This window comes from Acipenser ruthenus, chromosome 6 (genome assembly GCF_902713425.1).
Source record: "Acipenser ruthenus chromosome 6, fAciRut3.2 maternal haplotype, whole genome shotgun sequence".
In the NCBI taxonomy this organism is placed as follows: Eukaryota; Metazoa; Chordata; class Actinopteri; order Acipenseriformes; family Acipenseridae; genus Acipenser; species Acipenser ruthenus.
In genome coordinates this window covers 13,939,904-13,960,681 of record NC_081194.1, presented here as the reverse complement: position 1 = coordinate 13,960,681, position 20,778 = coordinate 13,939,904, and the positions used below count along the sequence as shown (strand labels likewise).

The window sequence follows — 20,778 nt, the reverse complement described above, 5'->3', positions numbered from 1 at the left end:
AGATTTGTCTTCCAACAAGACAATGATCCAAAACATAAAGCAAAATCTACAATGGAATGGTTCACAAATAAACATATCCAGGTGTTAGAATGGCCAAGTCAAAGTCCAGACCTGAATCCAATCGAGAATCTGTGGAAAGAACTGAAAACTGCTGTTCACAAATGCTCTCCATCCAACCTCACTGAGCTCGAGCTGTTTTGCAAGGAGGAATGGGCAAAAATTTCAGTCTCTCGATGTGCAAAACTGATAGAGACATACCCCAAGCGACTTACAGCTGTAATCGCAGCAAAAGGTGGCGCTACAAAGTATTAACTTAAGGGGGCTGAATAATTTTGCACGCCCAATTTTTCAGTTTTTTATTTGTTAAAAAAGTTTGAAATATCCAATAAATTTCGTTCCACTTCATGATTGTGTCCCACTTGTTGTTGATTCTTCACAAAAAATTACAGTTTCATATCTTTATGTTTGAAGCCTGAAATGTGGCAAAAGGTCGCAAAGTTCAAGGGGGCCGAATACTTTCGCAAGGCACTGTATATATATCCTCATAAAGAATTTGTACTTGGTTTGCATTCCAGAACCAAAAGGCTTAAAAGTCCAAGAGGAAATATTAAAGTTTCACCGACCCAATTTAGCACTAATCTGTCATAAAGCAACATTAGGTAGTCCAGAATTGACACAATGCAGGAGGAAAATGAGAGAAAGAAAATCAGTATTATTCTTACCGGAAATCAGAACCTATCCTCTTCCCGTTCTCTGGGACCCCCGGGTCAAGACAAATATCAGCAGCCACTGCTATTCCACCTTGACTCACTGCAGGAAAGAAAGAACAAAATACACAGCATGTCAATGTCTACCTCAAGGTCAGGTCAGGTAAACCAAAAAAAATGATATTGTTTATATCAATAATAAAAAAAAATGTATAGTACTGTACTGTAAATACGCAGTTTCCTAATCAATCCCATGTAATGCTATACAAATGAGACCCAAGTTAAATCTCTGTCACAAGCATTACTACCCTGTATCTTTCTAAACCTAATAAAAGCTGAATCTCAAAACAATAATTGTATGAATATAGTAATTGTTACAGCTATGTATAATGGTATTTAAAACAGGATTCACTCATCTGCCTTTTTACATATCCGCCCTTACTCTGGTCCCATTGCAGCCGGATATGAGACAGATTACTGTAGAACAATCTAAAGATTCTACCAGACAGAAAAAGGTGCATGATACAAATATATTGATAGGCATTAGATCAGAATGAGTTGATATGTACAGAGCATGGTGACAAACAGTATATGTACAATTAAGAGATTAGGTCTATAACATGTTCTAACAAAAACATGGACCATTAGTTTCAATGAAAGCTAAGAATATATATATATATATATATATATATATATATATATATATATATATATATATATAGCCCAATTGATTTCAGGGATACTGACTCGCAAAAGACAAAAAATGTCAATATTTTCAATATCTCATTCTTAAACAATAGAATATTAAGCGAGAACTGTTTTTTCTTTTTTTTTTTTTTTTTTTTTTTAGATAGAGTAATACAATTTAAAGCTGCAAGGGTTTCAAAAGGGATGCAAGTGAATTGGTTGTCTTTGGTGGAAAATACACAATACACTAACGTGTTAAGCACAAATATGAAATACCGAAGTAGCATCTTAGTAGTTTATTTAGACAGCTTTTTTAGTTTGGCTAAACTAAGCCTATTTAGGGTCACAGTCTGCACTGTTAATATTTTATTCAGTGCCTCTTGAGCCCGCTGTAGGTCAGCAAGGCTGTTTCAGCCAAAAAGGGTTGGCCAGTTCAGATTTTGACAATACAGTTTCATCAAAACTAAAAAAACACAAGAAAAAAAACGTAATTGAAAAAGAAAAATGTACATAAACATCCAGCGGTCCACATAAGCTGTGTACCAGGTGTTTTAGGCTTCTTGTACTTTGTTGGCTCCTGGCGTCGCAGTGGTCAATTGTGAATATACTGGATGCAGTAACTAGAGATGGATCACAGAAATCCCGGGACAGCTAATTGTAGCCTGCCTGGGAATTGCCAGAAACACGTGACCAAATATGTCTGTTTTTCAAATAAAGAAATAAAAAATATAAGTTTGAGTCCACTCACTTGCAATGCATGTTTGTGACTGGTGAACAAGCAACTGGATTCTCAACCTAACCTACCAATTTACCTATCTGTCAACTGCATTTTTGGAAGGTAAATCTATATAATAAATACAATATTTTATGTTTGGAGAGAGTCAGGATGCTTTATATTGCTATAGCGAAGCGATACAAAAGGAATGCAACATTATCTTTTCTTTGTATGCATTAGTGCTGTTAAAAACATATTTTTAGACTTGTTTTAATGTTTAGGAAGCATGTCTGTCGACTTGGAAAGGGAGAGCACAAGAGACTGAAAAAGGAAGATTTACAGAAAACAACTATAAAAACTGTAACAGCCTAGTACTAGTGGGAGGAGACTAACTACATTGAGAGTAGCAACTTCCCAGACTAGAATATTATTAATATTATTAAATGGCTTCCAAAAACTTGTTGGATTTTTATTTTTTTTTTCAGGTGGAATAAAAGGAAAGCCACATTTACAGTATTTATTGAAAGTACTCATGACTTCAAGGTAATGTTGCATTTTACTCACCCACAATACATTTCACTCACATGGAGTCTAAATGGGGGAGTAAATTACTCAATGACCCAAAACCTTATCGAGAGCTCTGTATATATCTGTTGCTTTATCTTACATTACAAATGATCTTTAACCCTTATAAACTTTGTAGAGAACAGGTTCATATTTCATATTTTAATAATCTGTATTTCTATCTATTCTAACCAGCAACCCCAAATTATTTATTTAAACCTTGCCATTCAGTTTACTGCAGCCAGTTTACACTTTTACCCAATCCCAAATGATACTGTATACATAATACAATAATATACTTTAAGTAAACGGAATGTGCTAGAAATAGGTTAGACTGGAATTGTGTATTAATATAACAGTTTTATGATGATGAATGAACAAAATCCAGTAACTTGAAAGTGTGTGTACAAAGCAAAATTATGTAAACCAAATATCTAATAATACAAGGATGTCTCTTACTGTATGTATAACATATTTAGGGGAATGTCCTATTTTGATGATTAGAATAAATTAATTAAATAGGCTTCAAATGCTTCAGAAGTATGCTAACTCCACAAAAAATCAGAAGGAAAGGGAAAGTATGATAAGAAGAATTAAATCTGCAGTACATTTAAGAATTGACATAATTACAGTATGGGTAAAGTCACCCCAATGCATAGCTCAATGCTCAAAGAAACATTTTAATCTTTGTTAAGCTTTTTATACCATTGACACCTGCTGGTGATATCCAGGATATGCTTTTACAACAACTCGTCCTTGAAAAAAAATAAAAAAGGAAATAAAAATAAATCAATTTTTTTTTAAAAATAGTTTTCAGCAACAGAAAAATAGTATATTCTATGATTGCGTGTTTATGTAAAACTCTGATAAAATGTATATCCACTGATCTGTACATGTATTTTGTACCAAAGGAGTTCAATATGAACAGTCACTAAACAAACCACACGCTCCAACAGCATTCAGAAAACTGCATTGATATGTGTTCTGATGTAGATAGGGGAAGTGAGAGATGAGATGCCATTGTTTTTCTTGTGCCCTAGGAACTGTGTTTCAGGGGAGAAAATGTCTGTTATCTATAGTTGACCACTGTGAGTGACAGCTCAGGGTCTAGCCACTGTAGCGCAATGATGTTACCAATGTCTCATTGTATCCGTTATGGACTAGAAAAAATGAAATTTAGCACCCTCAAACAAGGACAGAGATTTAACTGATTTAAAAGAAAAAAATGGTTAAAAAAAGGACTGTAGATTAAATATTCAGTTGTACAACTGAACTAAAATGGACGACACAGAGCACGCCATTTAGAGCCCACTGGTTGACAAAGGCCATCATGTCACCAGTAGAGTCTGCATTGGCGTGCTCCAAAGTAACCCTGGATCTGACTACTGCCCCGAACATGGCTTCATTCAGGCTAGTACAGTAAATAAACTTGTATGTAGTGAAGCAATTTAACCCAACAGACTTCAAACAGAAATTGTGAGAAGTAACTGGCCTAAACACATGTGGATTTAAGAATATGTGACTGAAATACTGAAATTCAAAACAAGGATGTTAGAATTTAAAATAGACCTTTAATAGTACAACATTGAGGGGCTCTGAGCAAGATAATGATTACCAACATTTTCATGAAAATTGAGAAAATAATATCAATATAATTATATCATACAGTACACTGTCTTCCATATTTTGTCAATTGCCAGATTGCACCATAAAGTGTCAATAATACACAGCCATTGCTGTGCTTTATTTTTGCAAATGTGTAAACCACTGGCAGTAAACTGAACTCAATATTGATTTAAAAAAAAAAAAAGTCAGCACCAAACATTTTAAACCAAGAAAATATGACCATTTGTTTTGACAATATAACCAAACTATTCAGGTTATTAATAGCCTCAATTTCAGTCTTTTACTAACAGCTAATGACCAGGGCCCCCATTGCAGTCATTAAGGTTTTAGTATTATTAGAAGATAAGGTGTTTACCCCTGTGAATATTTCAAATATATAAACCTTGTCTGAACTTTTGGACTCTGTTTTGTTTCTCCCGTTCTCAACACTTATCAGTATACTGTCTACCCTTGCCGCCTTCAGATTTAAATCATATATAATAATACATTAGTACATTACAAATACTTCAACATATTGTATTAGGCATGCTGCATTGTGTTTCAAGCATTTACACATACAAATATGTTTACATTACATTGTTATTCTTGTCTTTTTGTTTACAAAAAATATCAAGGTTAGAAGTTCACCCGTCAGAAAAATATACTTCTGTAATAGGAGTATGTATTTGCTTCAATATTAAATACATGTTCGCTACAGTCCCTACAGCTACAGTATATTTCTACAATGTGTCTTGACAGTAGTGTATTTCCTCCTTTGATAGAAGCCTTTGTATTTTATCAAAATCATAGAGAAATGAAATCCTTAGAAAAGTTCTTGTCAAATTTAGCCTGGAGGTCAGGGAAAAGGAAGGACCCAGAAGTTCATTCTGTGGGAGCATGCCATTAAATTGGCAGATCTTAATATTAAGATTGACAAGTTTGTAAACCAGCAAAGACTTGACAGTGAATGAGCACAATGGCTTGCAGACATGATGCAAATACAATCTGACAATGTTAGCCTTTTTCCAACTCAGGCAATGCCGATGAGTGTGAAATACAGCACCACATTTAAATGGTAATGTATGCAGATGTTAACACTTTGGAATCAAATTTATCTGGTCACTTTTTTGCTTAGAATCTAATTTCTCTGGTTACTTTAACCAATCAAAAGTTCAACAAATTCACAATTTGATTTTGCATATGCAGTTGATGAAAAAAGGTGATGTGGCAGTGAATAGACATTTAAATTGCAAAATTAAAAACCTTGACTATTGTTGCTGCCACATGAAGCACATAAACCTGTACATTGCTATTCAGTTCATTTATCCCACAGCATGCTTGGCTGCAGAATTATATAATATTATGTATTGTACAAATTATGCTATAAGATGTTATATACAAATGTTATATAATGTCTGACCAGGAAAAATGTAAGGGAGCACGCAACAGCATGGAAAAGCATAACCCACTCTTAAAAGTACATTTTTAATAATTTCAATATCAGTATCTAGATCTGACTATTTAGGCCAATTGAATACTCCACAAAAATAAAAGACAGACATCCCAAAATCTAACCATTGCACACAATGATCACTAAATGTGAAGAGAAAATAGAAGTGAGTACTGTCTGCCCTGTGGCATTTGGTACTGTGTTATTTCATGTATCAGTTTCTTGGGGGATCCGTTACATCCAAGGAGGATGTTTTTGTACCAGCTCTTTTATGTTATTCACCATTTCCATGTACTGTACATTAAATACTTTTTGGAGGATATCCACAACATTGAAAAAAAAAATCACAGAAGTCTTTGAGACCCACGCTAAAGGTATTGCATACAATAGGCAAACAGTCTGCAGAGCAACAGTGAACAGAGATGATATCAAACTCATTATAGCTGGAATGCTACGATGTCAGATTAGGCAATACATTGTTCTTGGAACAGTACAGAAGGCAGTCCTGTATCCCTGATATATTGTCCATTTAAAGTTGGGGCCAATTGGACATTGACAAGAATATTACTCTCTCTTTTTACAATGATCAGCTAGTGAGTGCTATGCAGTAGTTATTTTATTTTTTATATCAAACTTCCAGTCTGTTCTACATTTCCATTTGGCTGCTACAAACATCCTAGCAATTTTTTTGTGGGAATACCAAGAGAATGTAAGCCTGGTTCTAAAATCCTAAAGCATCTGAGAAAGGTTTGAGGCAACCTAATTTTCCTTGTGTACTGATCTGAATCCATACTGAAGATGTCACAAAATCTAAAGTTAAACTAAAGATAGGTAATATGACCACGTTTGTGAAGGCCAATAAAGCATATTGCGTTTTCCATTTAAGTAACACACATCTTTGTACTCCCATATTAAACAGGATTACATATAAAATTAGCATACAGATGGAAGAAAGCCAAGAATCTTAAATCTAGAAGAAGCACAGCCTCTCCAGAAATAATGGTTATCACTGCCAGCTGTAGTGAAGATATAAGTTGTTTATGAGGATGTGGAAATTAAAATGGAAATAATTGTAGAGGCCTTTCTATTACGATGGAGCTGTATGAATTTCAAGGAAACACTAATATTTCTATTACATTGACTGTTTCTTAAAAAAAAAACTTGACAATATAGCAAATAAATCCTGGATTGTAGACAAAATATCAACCACCTATTAATTTCAGTCCAGCAAATATATTACACATAAAACCCTACCTGGTGACTTAATCAGGTATTTTATGAGAACCTGTTTGATCAACAAATTAACAAATTAAGAATGTCTTAACTGGTGGTTATTTTACTTTCCATATGAGATATAAAAACACAAACGAACGACCACTTTATAGCAAAGGCCAATGCAGAAAAGCAAACTCAATTAAAAACAATATCCATTTCAAATGCATTATATTATGACACAGTTGAAAGAAACAACGGTAATTAAAAGTCTGCCCAGGTGGTAGACAAAGTAAAAGTGTTAAATGAAATTCATAGAGCAAAAAGTGTGTTACAATGCCAAGAACAAACCATTTATCCTTCACACATGAAAATATCCCACAGAGGTACCGTAGAAGTACTTTCATTAAATGAGGCTGGAGGATGTTTTAAGGAACAAGTAACATATTCCAAGCATGTGGTCCACAGTAGGTAAACCCAGAGTTATAAGATTCTACTGTTGTTCCAAAGGTAAAGTGACAGGCAGTTCAAGTGAAATAATAAATAATACATTTTTGAAATTCCAGCTTTTAACCACAGACCACCTATAGCATTGTGAAGCCTGTATTTTTTAATACTGTAATCTATTGTACCTAATTGTTGCACAGTCAAAGTCCAGGTGTAGCATTTTCTGTAAGCTGATGTGACATATACAATCGACAGAATACATAATACCATCTGTTTCCGCCTGTAATCATAATACAGAACCTTTATATCATAGAAAAAGAAAATCAGCCTGCTATGAAAGATGCAGTGTTTCTGCAAATGTTAACCAGAGATCAGTTTTCCTAACATAAGTCTTATGTGTTGCATCAGAAACTAAACATTTAAAGCATTTCATGTAGAAAAAATTGGCCACTAATAACACACAGAATATTCGTATGTGAACGAAAGATGTAATTACAGTAGAGAGTCAATTATCCAAACTAATTGGGACCAATACTAGTTTGCATAATCGATTTGATGGATAAGCGAACAGGTATTAATAACAATTACTGGACCTTTAATAATGTATAGAATAAAGTTAACATACACAGGTACTTAGTACACAAGTACCTACTGATGATATATAGCTAGTAACCTATTCTATCACATTAAGCATACAACATTACAAAGCTTTACAAATCATTACATTAATGCAATTCAGTACAACTTTAACACCCACAGTTAAGGTAATGAAATACTGTAATTAAACGTACCATATACCAAACTTTGAAAAATCAGCAAATAACAACTTTGGCACATTACAGAACTTTAGGAATCATTATACTTTGATTCTTACTGTTAAGGCATTGTAATAGCGTGCAATTGATTAGACCCTCGGATGAGTCGTAAAACCGAGGTCCAATTGTAAGTGACTGCAGCAACAGTTGTGATGCATAGTTTACCCCCTAGTCTCTGTAAGTCGCGTTGGATTAAAGAGTCTGCTAAATGATATAATAATAATAATAATAATAATAATAATAATAATAATAATAATAATAATAATAATAATAATAATGACAGTATGGTTGATCAAAGATGGGGTAATTGACTCTCTACTGTATATCAAATCAACTAAATTAATGTGTTTTTTTTTTTGTTTTTTTAATCTCCACCAGAAGTGGTGGCGTGGAGCAGAACTGGCCTGTTCAAAATAATCGCTTCTATTGGATTGTGGTAATAAATACTATGATAACTCTGGTATATTTTCCAAAAAAACAGTACACAAGTTGTACAAGAACTAGTTTTAATAAAAGCTATTTTTACTTTCCATACCTACTGTAGGCTTGACCTGCAGTAATGTGAACTGAGACTGGTGTTTGTTGTCAGGGTGTTTAAGTTAAGGAAACCTGTGTTACTGAAGAAAGGCCTTTTTCTTTGAATTGAAATGGTTTTGTGGAAAGAAGGCAAACTCTCCCCAGTGAGTTAGGGTTGTGAGGGTTGTTAGAACCTTCAAAGTCAAGGATTTTTGTTTTGTTATGTATGTATGTACCAGTAACTAAGTTGTCCTTTGTACTGTGTTTTAACAATGATGTTTACATAAGCTGGATTTCTAACAAGGTATGAAAGGAGTGGGGAGGACTTACAGACAGTATTTTTATGGTTGGTGTCTTTACTTGGCAGCATCTTGACCCCTCTGGACTTCAGTTCAATTGCTTTTTTCACTGTTAAAAAAGAAATCCAAAGTGTGTTAAGAGACATGTAAAATAAATACAATATAACAAGCAAGTAATTGTGTTGTTACAGTTCCACAATGTAGTAATTTACTAGCAGGGTCATTACCAACAGTGTATTATAAAGAACATTTAACTGAAGATCTTTTTCAGGGTAATGTTATTAAAATTCATGATATGTTTTACATTCATGGAAAGAAAGTCTTTTTCTCCATTAACTGTAAGCACCTACTTTATAAACATATAATTCCGTGACTGCATGCCACACATTGCCCAATATGAATTTCTCATACAGTTTAAGTGACTAAGATGCATCAGCTTTTTACCTATAAATGTCAGACCTGCCCATTTTCATTTTTTGTGAATAACAAACATTGATTTCCTTGCAGAGAATGGTGACAGTTCTTTAAATCTCTCTCTTAGAAAGGCCATATTCACAATGCAATTAAACAAAAACAAAAGGTTGCTTGAAACCAAACTGGATGGTCAGCTTCCTTGACTTGACATATTTTCCATCCTGCAGCCAATGGTGCACAAAAGGCTACCATTCTACATCAAGATTCAAATGGATGAGTCTGCAAGTCGTATTTTTTATTTTTTTTTGTCTGAGCTGTCACAGCATCATCATCATTGTACCACCAATTAAAAAGGGCTATTGAATATGATTCTGCAGTGGTCTCCAATTACCCTTGAATGACCTGGTAGATATGTAGTAGACATTTACACAGAATGCCTTTTCCATGGACTTCAGAGGCTTTAAATTTACCTTATTTTTGAAAGATGGTCAGTTACGTTTTTTCTTCAATAATAGTGAAATGAATACAAAAAGTAGCAACATTGATTCAAAAGCCATGGTTTGCTCTCTTTAATGCTGTACATTACTAAAATGTGCAGACCAGGACATTGTTTTGTGAAAGAAATGTAAATTTTAGTTGTGAATCTCCATAGAATTGTAAGTGATTGTACTGTAAGAGTGGTATTTTTCTTATTGTTGTATCTTTGCTCATATAAAAAAACTCATAAAGTGTAGAAATATGTACCTTTTTGTCATTCCCTTCTGGTATTAAGAGTCACTGCAACGACTCTGGCAAGTTATGGAAATAAGAACTGACAGCTAGACTGAACGACTTTCAGCCACTGATTCGGGTCACTACCTGACCATATACAGGACGTATACTTTGCAGTTTTAAGGGTATTGAACATGAATCTTGAATGTGCAAGTGTGACTTGTCTGTAAAGTTTTGAAGTATTTTACTCACAACATATACTTGTAATAATGTCACCAAGAGACTGTAATTTTCTACAACGAGCAATTAAATAACGCTTTGTGGTGACGTCCCCAGACCAGGAAGTTGACACAGAGGCACACAGGCAGGTACTTGTGGGTTCGTGGGCTGGTGCATGTTTTTATAAAACAAAAATAAATCAAAAGATGGTGCAACAAAAACCACTGCTCACAAAGCAAAATAAATGGTCAAACAAAAACAAATCTCGAACACAAAACTGACACCAACAAGTACCGTGCTGGTGCTTCCAGCACGTGTAGCAATTGCATTAGTTTTGTTTTTCCTTTCAATTTGTCCCTTTTCTCTCATTCCTCCTTCCAAACACCCACCCTGTTCAGCCAAAGCTGCTGGTTGTTATACATGTGACCATCTCTGGATTAACAATAAATGAATCAATCCTGAGATGGTCACATTCTGCATATGTTTAGAGGGGTGGGGCTTTAACCCCATCCACGCTGCCAAACAATAACAAAGAAACACAACACCACCTACATCACCCATTTAAATAAACACCAAACATTACATATATTTTAAATAATAATACAATACACCACAATACATTTATTTACAAGCAGGGATTTTCCCTGCCCCAATAAAAAACATGCAGGGCTCCCTTCTGCCCTGCCACACCACATATCAACTAATGTTCAAAATGAATAAAGCATTACTGTTAATTTTGTAGCAGTCTGTACTATATGATGTATAATTAATTTGTTTCTCATAATGATGACTTCCTTTTAAAACCTTAACAAGGCAGTCACAGAGCTGGACACAGTTGTAAAATACATTTTGTTTTTAAAGTATGATGTTACACAAGAGATGCGTTTAGATTACAATAAATATTAGCTGTGGTAATAGACAACAGGAATAGAATACAGAAAATCTGGATAGCTCAGGGAAAAATAAAAAAAATACAACTATAGGGTTCATATATCATGGAAATCATGTAAAAAACAGCAAGCTAACAAACAACAACTCCATGGGCCTAATTCACTAAGAAAATACTCTAGTGTGACATTTGCACCAGTTGTTTTTCTTAATGGTAAAACTACTTGGTAATGTTATAAATCTAGCAAAGCTAACAAAGGCCCTTGAATATTTAAAAAAAGTCCACAGTTTAATTTTCTAAAATAAAAAATAAACCACTACATTGAAGTGCATGTTTAGTAATATATACAGAATATATATATATATATATATATATATATATATATATATATATATATATATATATATATATATATATATATATATAACAATAGGCTGTCATCCCATTTTATTGTTACATATAGTAGCACAACCACTTATTATAAAACTTACATTTCATGCAGATATAAATCTAAATCCTAAATGTATATACTAACAGGGCATACTATGCAATTTAGTTTGAAATGATGTAGTTTTCGTAATGTGTTGCTATTTTATATCTGCTCAGAAAAACATCAATGTAGGAATGAGGCAAATTTCCTGTTTTTAAATTACATAATTTTCCATGCTTATTCAAATTCAGACCACACACCACAGGTTCACACAGCATTCACCACACTGTTTATAGCTTAGCTGATACAGAAAAGGACCCCATCAACTTGGGTTCATTTTTCCCAGTACTGCAAATCTGTTTTCTTGGTTTGGGTAAAAATTTACAAAATAATATATATTTCAAAACTCACACAAAATTAGATTTAACAGCAGCTTAGAAATTGCTTCTTATAAATCTTCTAAACATGTAAGTATTCATGAGTTATATGGTCTGCTTTTGTGGTGGGGAAAACTAAATCCACTGCACACCAAGGACAGAGTTTTTTCAATGTGCTGAAGCAATGGCAAGATGTCATGCATTAGCTGTATCACAACACAACATGCATCACTGCCAATTTCTTGACACCAGTTATAGAATTAAGAGCTTTGCCTTCCACTTCCAGACATTGGCCCTCTTACCTTGGTATTGGGCATTAAATCCTTTCCGTCGGTGGTTGCTGTCAGATGTAAAATGCAGCCGAAGCCAATTCTTGCTGCTGATGACAGGGGAGGGCAGATTCATGCCAGTCAACCTGAAAGAAAATAAGATTCACATTTTAGTGGAGTAACCTTGTGCTGCAACAAGAATATGGCAAGCCAAATTATCATTTAGAGATATCTCTAATTGTATTTTAAGATATATTTAAATATTTAGAGATATCTGTAAAACATTTCAAGATATCTGCAATTGAATTCCAGATATCTTTAATTGTGCAGTTTTTAAAATATCTAAAATTAATTTAAAGATATCTGTAAATCAATTTAAGATATCTAAAAATGAAATAAAGATATCTCAAATTGATTTACAGATATCTTTAAATACTATGGAAACCATATGGATTGTGCTAGCATGGCACGCCAGATTAGAGATATCTTAAAATTAGGGTTTAAAGATATCTCTAAATCATTTAAAGATATCTCTAAATAACTTCCTGTTCATTTAAAGATATCTTTAAATCATTTGAAGATTTCTTCAAATAACTTTGTGTTCATTTGGAGATATCTCTAAATCGTTTGAAGATATCTTCAAATGAACAGCAAGCCATTTCAAGATATCTTGAAATAACTTCCTGTGAAAATGCTCTATGTTTTGAATGGACTTCCAGTCTATTTAGAGATATCTCCAAATGAAGAGGAAGTTATTTGAAGATATCTTCAAATGATTTAGAGATATCTCTACATGAACGGGAAGTTATTTAGAGATATCGTCAAATGATTTAGAGATATCTTTAAATGAACAGGACGTTGTTTAGAGATATCTAAATAATTTCCAGATATCTGAAAAGTATTTAAAGATACCTCAAAAACATTTAGAGGTATCTAAAAATGCATTTTAGATATCTAATTTAAAGCTCCATTTAAAGATATCTGTAAATCATTTTGAGATATCTGTAAATGTATTTTAGATATCTTAACCCTTTGCAGTCAATTTATTAAGTCCAATTTAGGTCCAATTTATTTTCACACGCGCAGTTAATTTGTTTAAAAGTATTTTTTTTCCACAGTCAAACGGGTTTAAAAGGCCCTGCATATCAACAAAGCACTCACTAGGCATCTCCAGCCACGCCCCACCCTTTCGTTCGCTATAGCTTTCACATATGCTAAGAAATAAATAACAATAATAATAATAATAGTCGTACATACCGATCACTCATTTTATCACCAAACGCCTAAATAATGCGATCCAAGTCATTATTTTATTACTATAACATCTGAAAAAAGCTCTGCAAATGTCTGTGATATTCTCTGAGCGCTGATGCAGTCACAGCCAGCTTGTTTCCTTATGGCCTCCATTATCAGATGCCAGGGGCAAGTATGACTATTCATGAGATACGCCCTTTTTTTCGGCTTGTCTCGGCTCCTGTCGCTCCCACTCGGCCATTGAATGGTTTTCTCGGCTTTTTCCAGAGAAAAATGACTAAAAACCATTTTTTTGCGTCTTTTTGATGATGTCGGCCAGGGTCCGACATTGGACCTGATAGGAATAATTGCAATGTCAGACCGCAAAGGGTTAAAATGATTTAGAGATATCTTTAAATATTTGAAGATATCTTCAAATATTTAGAGATATCTGGAAATGATTTAGAGATATCTTCAAATATTTAGCGATATCTTAAAATGCAATTAAAGATATCTCTAAATGATAATTTGGCTTGCCATACAAGAACTATGTTTTTGAAGAACCAATGTTCAACAACAAGCTGAAGTACAGTAAAGTTGGTTATGTTAATACTTACTGATATTTATCTTAAGTAAACAACAAACAATTGCATGTAAATTAATTGGACTTGTAATATGTTGTCTCTTGGGCTTCTGAAACTGTTTGATTCTTACATGTGTTAAAATGGCACTCCACATAGTCCCATTGTTTACATTATTATTCACCTTGAATTAATGAGAGCACTATATCACAAAAGTCAGACATTCAGAGCTGTGAACAGATCCTTTTCGAATGTTATAAAATGGTTGTATACTGTATGTATCAGAACCAGAAAAGGGGCATTTTGTTGCCTGACCGTCTCAGATTTTGCTAAATTTCCCCTTCGAGCTATGACCCGGCAAAGGTCAACCTAAAGTGAAAAAGTGACCCTGACCAGAAAAATCACCCTGGGCTCAACTTACACCCTACCATCGTGTGTAGCACCTCATTCAACTCATAATGAATAGGGCTTTCGAGAAAGAAATACCAGGAGCACCTGACTCACTTTTGGCAAGTTGCCAGATGAGGGGTAAGTGACGAGTTTTATTCAAACTTCAGCCCAACCCTTTACCCTGTAGGGGATGCGGGTCCTAAAATGTTAGTACTGCTGTAAGAACCTTAGGGACCACTCTTCCAAATTTTGTGAAAAACTTTTGGTTTCAAGTCCCCCTACTGGCCATTAACCCCCTCTGAAATTTGAATTTTTGGTATTTCTACCAAATTTAGGCCAAAATAACTCATGTGGAGGGGCTCCAAAAAATCATCCAAAGATATTTTTGGATAGATGCTGATGAGATTTACAAGAATCAAGCAAAACACTTTGGTATCTGCAGATTTTTGAAGTTGCATTTGTTATGCATTCGAGCATTGCTTATGGCCACTTTGGTGAGGCTAAAGTACTACATAGTCCTAACCAAACTGGCGTTATTCTTCAGTTTTGCATCATCTATGGTTAGGTCTAGAGTAAAAAGTGACAGGGTGTGCTTCCAGTGGCACTAGCTTGGAGCTGAGGGGTTATGAACTTGCTTGTGGATCTTAGATTTGCCCAAGGATTTAATTGGGACAATTCTCAGGCAACATTCCAACCTGTGTGGTTCTCCTGAAAACTGTATACTGTGTGTGACAAGGGTTTTTGTTGAACCGGTAAACAGCTTATAGTTTAGGGATTTGGAAAAGTTTAATTAGTACTCCAATGGGAGTTAGGTTTTGTTTCAGTGTTTTGTTTAAACCTTTTGCTTGTAAAAATAAAAGTGCATGAAAGTGCTAAACGCAGTACTGTCTCTGGATGAGTGCTATTCCTGCCATTGACTAGCCTTGACCGCCAGTCACGTTACTACAGTCTATCTATCTATTTATCTATCTATCTATCTATCTATCTATCTATCTCTTTTTTTTTAAATCATTTAAAACTTTTGTGTACGTCCAAAAAAGAAAAGTTTAATATTTCAGATATCTTCATGGCAAAGTTGCATGCGCTCACCACTTTATTAGAGAATATACTGAGTTTTAGGGAGTCACTTGCGAGGTCACAAGATCTAATGCTGATGTGAACCAGAATTGTTTTGCTAGCTTAAGATACGGATTTGAAGTAAACAGAATTTTGAAGATAAGCAGATGTTAAAATTAAGATTTAACATTGGGCAGACCCTAAAAGGTTAATGTTCATCAAGGCCTTACCTGATGTAAATGTAAATAAGATTGCTGACAATTTCATCCACAGTGAGACATAATGTCTTTAAGTTGGGACATTAGGGAAGACAGTGTGTGTGTCCTTGAGTACATTAATTTTTGCAGCGATTCATAGTTATTTAATCAGAGGCTATAACCCCTTTCTCCACAAACCAGTCATTATGTATTGTTATTGTGCTAAGTGAATGGAACTAATGCACTGTATAGTATGTTGCATGAGGGGAGTGTGAGATATGGTTCAAATGTGTGTGTCTCACACACATTTTTATGTGCTCATGACATGTAAAAAGCTATGGGAATCTTGTCCATTGTGATTGAAAGTAAAAGGTAATCAGAAATCACAAATAACTACAACAAACAAAATATCCATAACTTCAAAAGGCTCAATCAGAATTCTAAGGTAAAACGGTAAGAAGCTAACATTTCAGCTAGTGCCTTTTTCAGTTCATCACTGTCAATAGAAAACAAATACACTGATACAGTTTTTCTTGCTAGTATTTCTATATATCCTATGACCTATGAGTTTCGTAATAATAGATACATGTTTTACACTCTTTTGTATAATGTCAAAATGTAAGGGTTCAAAAAAATTAGAGGACAGAATGTATAATAATAAATTAACACTAAATAGTTAGGATCATTGTGTTTTCCTGCATCTTACCAAAAAAACAAAAACAAAAACAAACAAAAAAAAAACCTGCTCCAGTAATATGCCACAATAAACAACTCAGACTCCACACTTACTTTTTTATTGAGTGTGCATAAAACATTTATAGTCTCATAAACTCAGCTCCCTTAAGAACTACAGCTTAAATGTGTTGGTATATCAGTGATAACTTCATTATATAAAAGCTCCTGACAACGTCTCAATATCTCTGTTTCATTATGGTATTTGACATTTCAATGTAAGAACTTACTGTTTGCTGTAGGTTAGCATTTAGTTAGTTCATAAATAGAGATTGATTTTCTTTATTATGAAACATTCTGGAATGTGTGCTTTAGTGTCACTGTATATTAGTCCCACTCAGCTTTACAGTGATGGAATGTAGTTTAAATTCTACCTTAATAATGGAACTTATGCCTCGTTTCCACTAGCCACGCCTAGTGCAAAAGGGGTATAAGATAACATGAATGTGAAGTGGGCCTACAATAGAGAAACAATACATGCATAGCATATCCCCAAAGTGTTGATAAGTACTTTAAGAATTGCTTATAAAGGAATATGTATTCAAAAGCTGATGTCAGACAACTGATCATTTGCAAATGACACGTCTTATTAAGTCTTATTCTCAGCAAATAGTGACAAACCTTCACCATATAATAATAATAATAATAATAATAATAATAATAATAATAATAATAATAATAATAATAATAATTAGGGTGCAGAGATTATTATAGATTGTCATCAAACTTTTAATAGAAGTCTTCTGTATTTTGCTGATGGGAAATTCTAGAGTTGGAGTTAGGAAGAGAGCAGAGAACATGGTTATATTCTAGAGTAATGACATTATTGATTTAACATTTCAAAATTATACATTTAAAAATGAAAATGAAAAATAAATAATACAAGGTAGTATGTCGTAGAACAATGTGTAATTCCTTGCTTCTTCCTGGAGATACCTTTTGGGTATTATGAACTGTGCGCTACAGTAAAAATATGACTAAATCTTTGCACACTGTGACAATCAGCTGCCTAATGAAACTAAAATGTGATCCCATTCTCCCAGCACAGACACCTGTTAATATCATTGGATTTAAAACTTGCTCTATGTGCGTTTCACCAATGCTGCAACACTGCAATGGCTTCATCTCATTAAATCAGCAGAGCTTGTTACCCTACCACAATATACACTGTAGAATGGAATGTTAAAGGTGATATGCGATCCTTAAGTCCTTGTTAAAATAAATATGTTATCTATATTTGTAGACCTTATCCAAAGGAATGAAAAGCTGTGACATTTCAACATTTTTGGGAAAAAGAGGAAATCAATTTTAATGTTTACTGGCGGGGGGGGGGGGGGGGGGGGCGTTATTACCAATACCATTTATGACTTTCCATGCTGTGCTGTTTCAAAATTTTCTGACAATGTCAGATTTTTATTGACATGTTTATTAACATTAACATTGTTTTTTTACAGTTACGGTATTACATTTGTATTTTTCCCAAACGTTTTTCAGCTAAAGCGAACTGAATTAACCAACATAACATTGTACTAATAGAAACTGTAACTGTACAAACATACTGTATATCAAAATACGGAGTTGAAATACAAAGAAAACAAAAAAATAAAAATTACTAAAATGAACTATATACACATTAAAGAAATAAAATCTTCTACATCCAGAAACACACATACACACACACATCAATGCAGTAAATTGGAATCTATGTCTAATGGATTACTTTGTTTCAAGCATACTGGTTTGAGTTCTTTTGCTCCAAAAACAACAGTCATTCTCGAGGGATTACAAATGTTTTCGCTATTTTCGCTATACAATGTGTTTTGAATGTTATCTTGTTTAATAAAACCTTTTGTTTAATTAAAAAATATGTTTAATTAATATTATAACAAATAGTAACATACTGATGTACATACTGATAGAATGTGTCTATTTTGTGGCTCACTTTTATTGTGTTTTTGTGTACCTTGTGTTTGTACATTAGTTGGCCATCTGTAATGAAAAAATGTTGGCATTGTCTCTGAAAATTAGCCTTTCTTCCAATGTACCCTTTAAGTGCATCTGGGTATTTCTTGAAAGTTGGTATTTCCTTTTCAAACAGGTCTACCCACCATGTTGAAACTCTCTGCATGTGGTTGGATTGTGATGTTGCACATAATATCAACAGTAACCCTGAAGCAGAATTGCATTCTGTTTAGTTAGCTAAATAGTAAATAGAACACACAATTTTTGTCAAATACAGAATGACATATTTAGTCTCGTTTTGACAAATTTAGATAAGCAGTTTTTACACACGTTTTATGCATGTTTAGAAGAAAACATGTAGACTGCTAACAACAAAATACACTGATGAAATAAAACTAATAGGCTAATTATATATAGCTGTTTTTATTTATTTAAGCAGTTAGAAAATATGGTATATATACGTATTAGTATTAAACTGTTTATTGATTTGATGGTGCTACACGGGAGTGTTTTCGGCGTACGTAGCTGTAGTGTTTTTGTCTTGAAAGGGAGTGTTTTGAATGTGAACGTACGCTCATTACACTCCAGAGTGTTATCAACTTCAGTCGCTCCCTTTATCCAGATTGGTTTTCCGTCCTCTCTCTCTCACTTCCCTCAGGGAAGGCTCCAGGGAGGATCACAACAGTGAATAAAACGCTTGGGTACTGGTTATAATGATCGTTGTCTCCTTCTCCCCTTCATAGCAAGCTTATAGCCCTTATATACTGCCCCGCCCCCTCTCGCTTCTGAGAATCCGGTTGGGGCAGATTGTCAATCAGCGCACCCGCCACCTGTCCATCATAGAGGTCCTCCGAGGATGTTAAAGGGGCCGAGGTTGTTACAATATAAACACACATTTTCTATTGAAATGCATCACGATGTGTACACTTCATACATATTTAGGACGTATTGGGCCCCTTCTGAGTGTGGCCCGGTGCCGTGGTGCCATTGTAAACCCCACCCTGTTGACCAGTTATTTTAGTTTTACTTCGTTAATGCATCGGATCTTCCTGTCAAAATGTCTTCTGAATTCACACCTGCTGCTGGAATCCAACCTGTTCAATCAGAAACATTTCATTGGCTCCTGACTCCTCTGTACTGTGCAAGGTATATTTGTAGTTGGACTAGTTTAAGTTGTAATCATATAATACCTTATTTGAATTCAAACTCATGTAGGTTCCACCTCTATTGAAATAATCAGACTGGACACCACTTCTAGTGAATACAAAGGAACAGTTTTATTGGAAATAAAACAAAATAAAGGAAAAATTAAAGGTGCAACAACTGAACTAAAGTAATACAGAAAGGAAGAATTAACTAAACTAAACTATACTATTAAATTGCCTTTGCCTGCAGTAGTAGCCCTGCCAGCTCTAGAAAGACTATTTAACATAATAAAAATGTCCAAAACCTTTAAACTATTTTATATGTAATGCTTTAGCAATTTATTTATCTTTATCCAACGGCCATATAAGAAACCAAAATGTATTAAACAAGTGTCATCGCCTTTCTTCTGGATAATGTTTTTCAGAAACCAATCCTTTAACCCTTGTACTCCGGTAAACATCCTAACTGTTTGAGGTCTGACTGACATAACGTGACTTTCAGCTTGTGTATCAGGACAAATATCCACCGAAAGTATACCGTATTATACCTTTCTAAACAGCTGAGAATCTGAAGATCATTAAGAGAATAACATTTTCACGCTATGATGAAACATACCTTACCATTAACTAGTTTGAATGTAAACAATACGTTTTAAAATCTACTCCAACTAATGTCTCCATTAGTGTAATTTAGTGATCTACCTAAAAGTCTGATGTAGTTTGAATCTTTTTAGTTTAACCCTTTGCGGACATTGCAATTATTCCTATCCGGTCACAAAAAAAACACAAAAAAAGGGGTTTCTAGTCATTTTTTCTCCGGAAAAAGCTGAGAAAACCATTCAATGGCCGAGTGGGAGCAACAGGAGCCGAGACAAGCCGAAAAAAAAGGGCGTATCTCATAAATAGTCATACTTGCCCCTGGCATCAGATAGGGGCGGCCATAAGGAAACAAGCTGCTTGTTACTGAATCAGTGCACAGAGAATATCACAGACATTTGCAGAGCTTTTTTGAGATGTTATAGTAATAAAATAATGACTTGGATCGCATTATTGAGGAGTTTGGTGATAAAACGTGTGATCAGGAGATGATTGATCGGTATGTACGACTATTATTATTATTATTTATTTATTTCTTAGCATATGTGAAAGCGATAGC

General features: G+C 34.2%; 1 protein-coding gene across 1 annotated transcript in view; it reads right to left on the bottom strand.

Moving 5' to 3' along the window:
* Positions 1-20,778, bottom strand: part of LOC117411047 (CUB and sushi domain-containing protein 1-like) — a 615,018-nt gene that overhangs the window by 229,900 nt on the left and 364,340 nt on the right. Inside the window, exons 6-8 of the mRNA XM_034921683.2 lie at positions 12,360-12,472; positions 9,049-9,126; positions 723-810 (exon numbers count right to left, since the gene is read on the bottom strand). Coding sequence (XP_034777574.2) covers positions 723-810; positions 9,049-9,126; positions 12,360-12,472 — 279 coding nt within the window. The remainder of the gene's footprint in view (positions 1-722; positions 811-9,048; positions 9,127-12,359; positions 12,473-20,778) is intronic.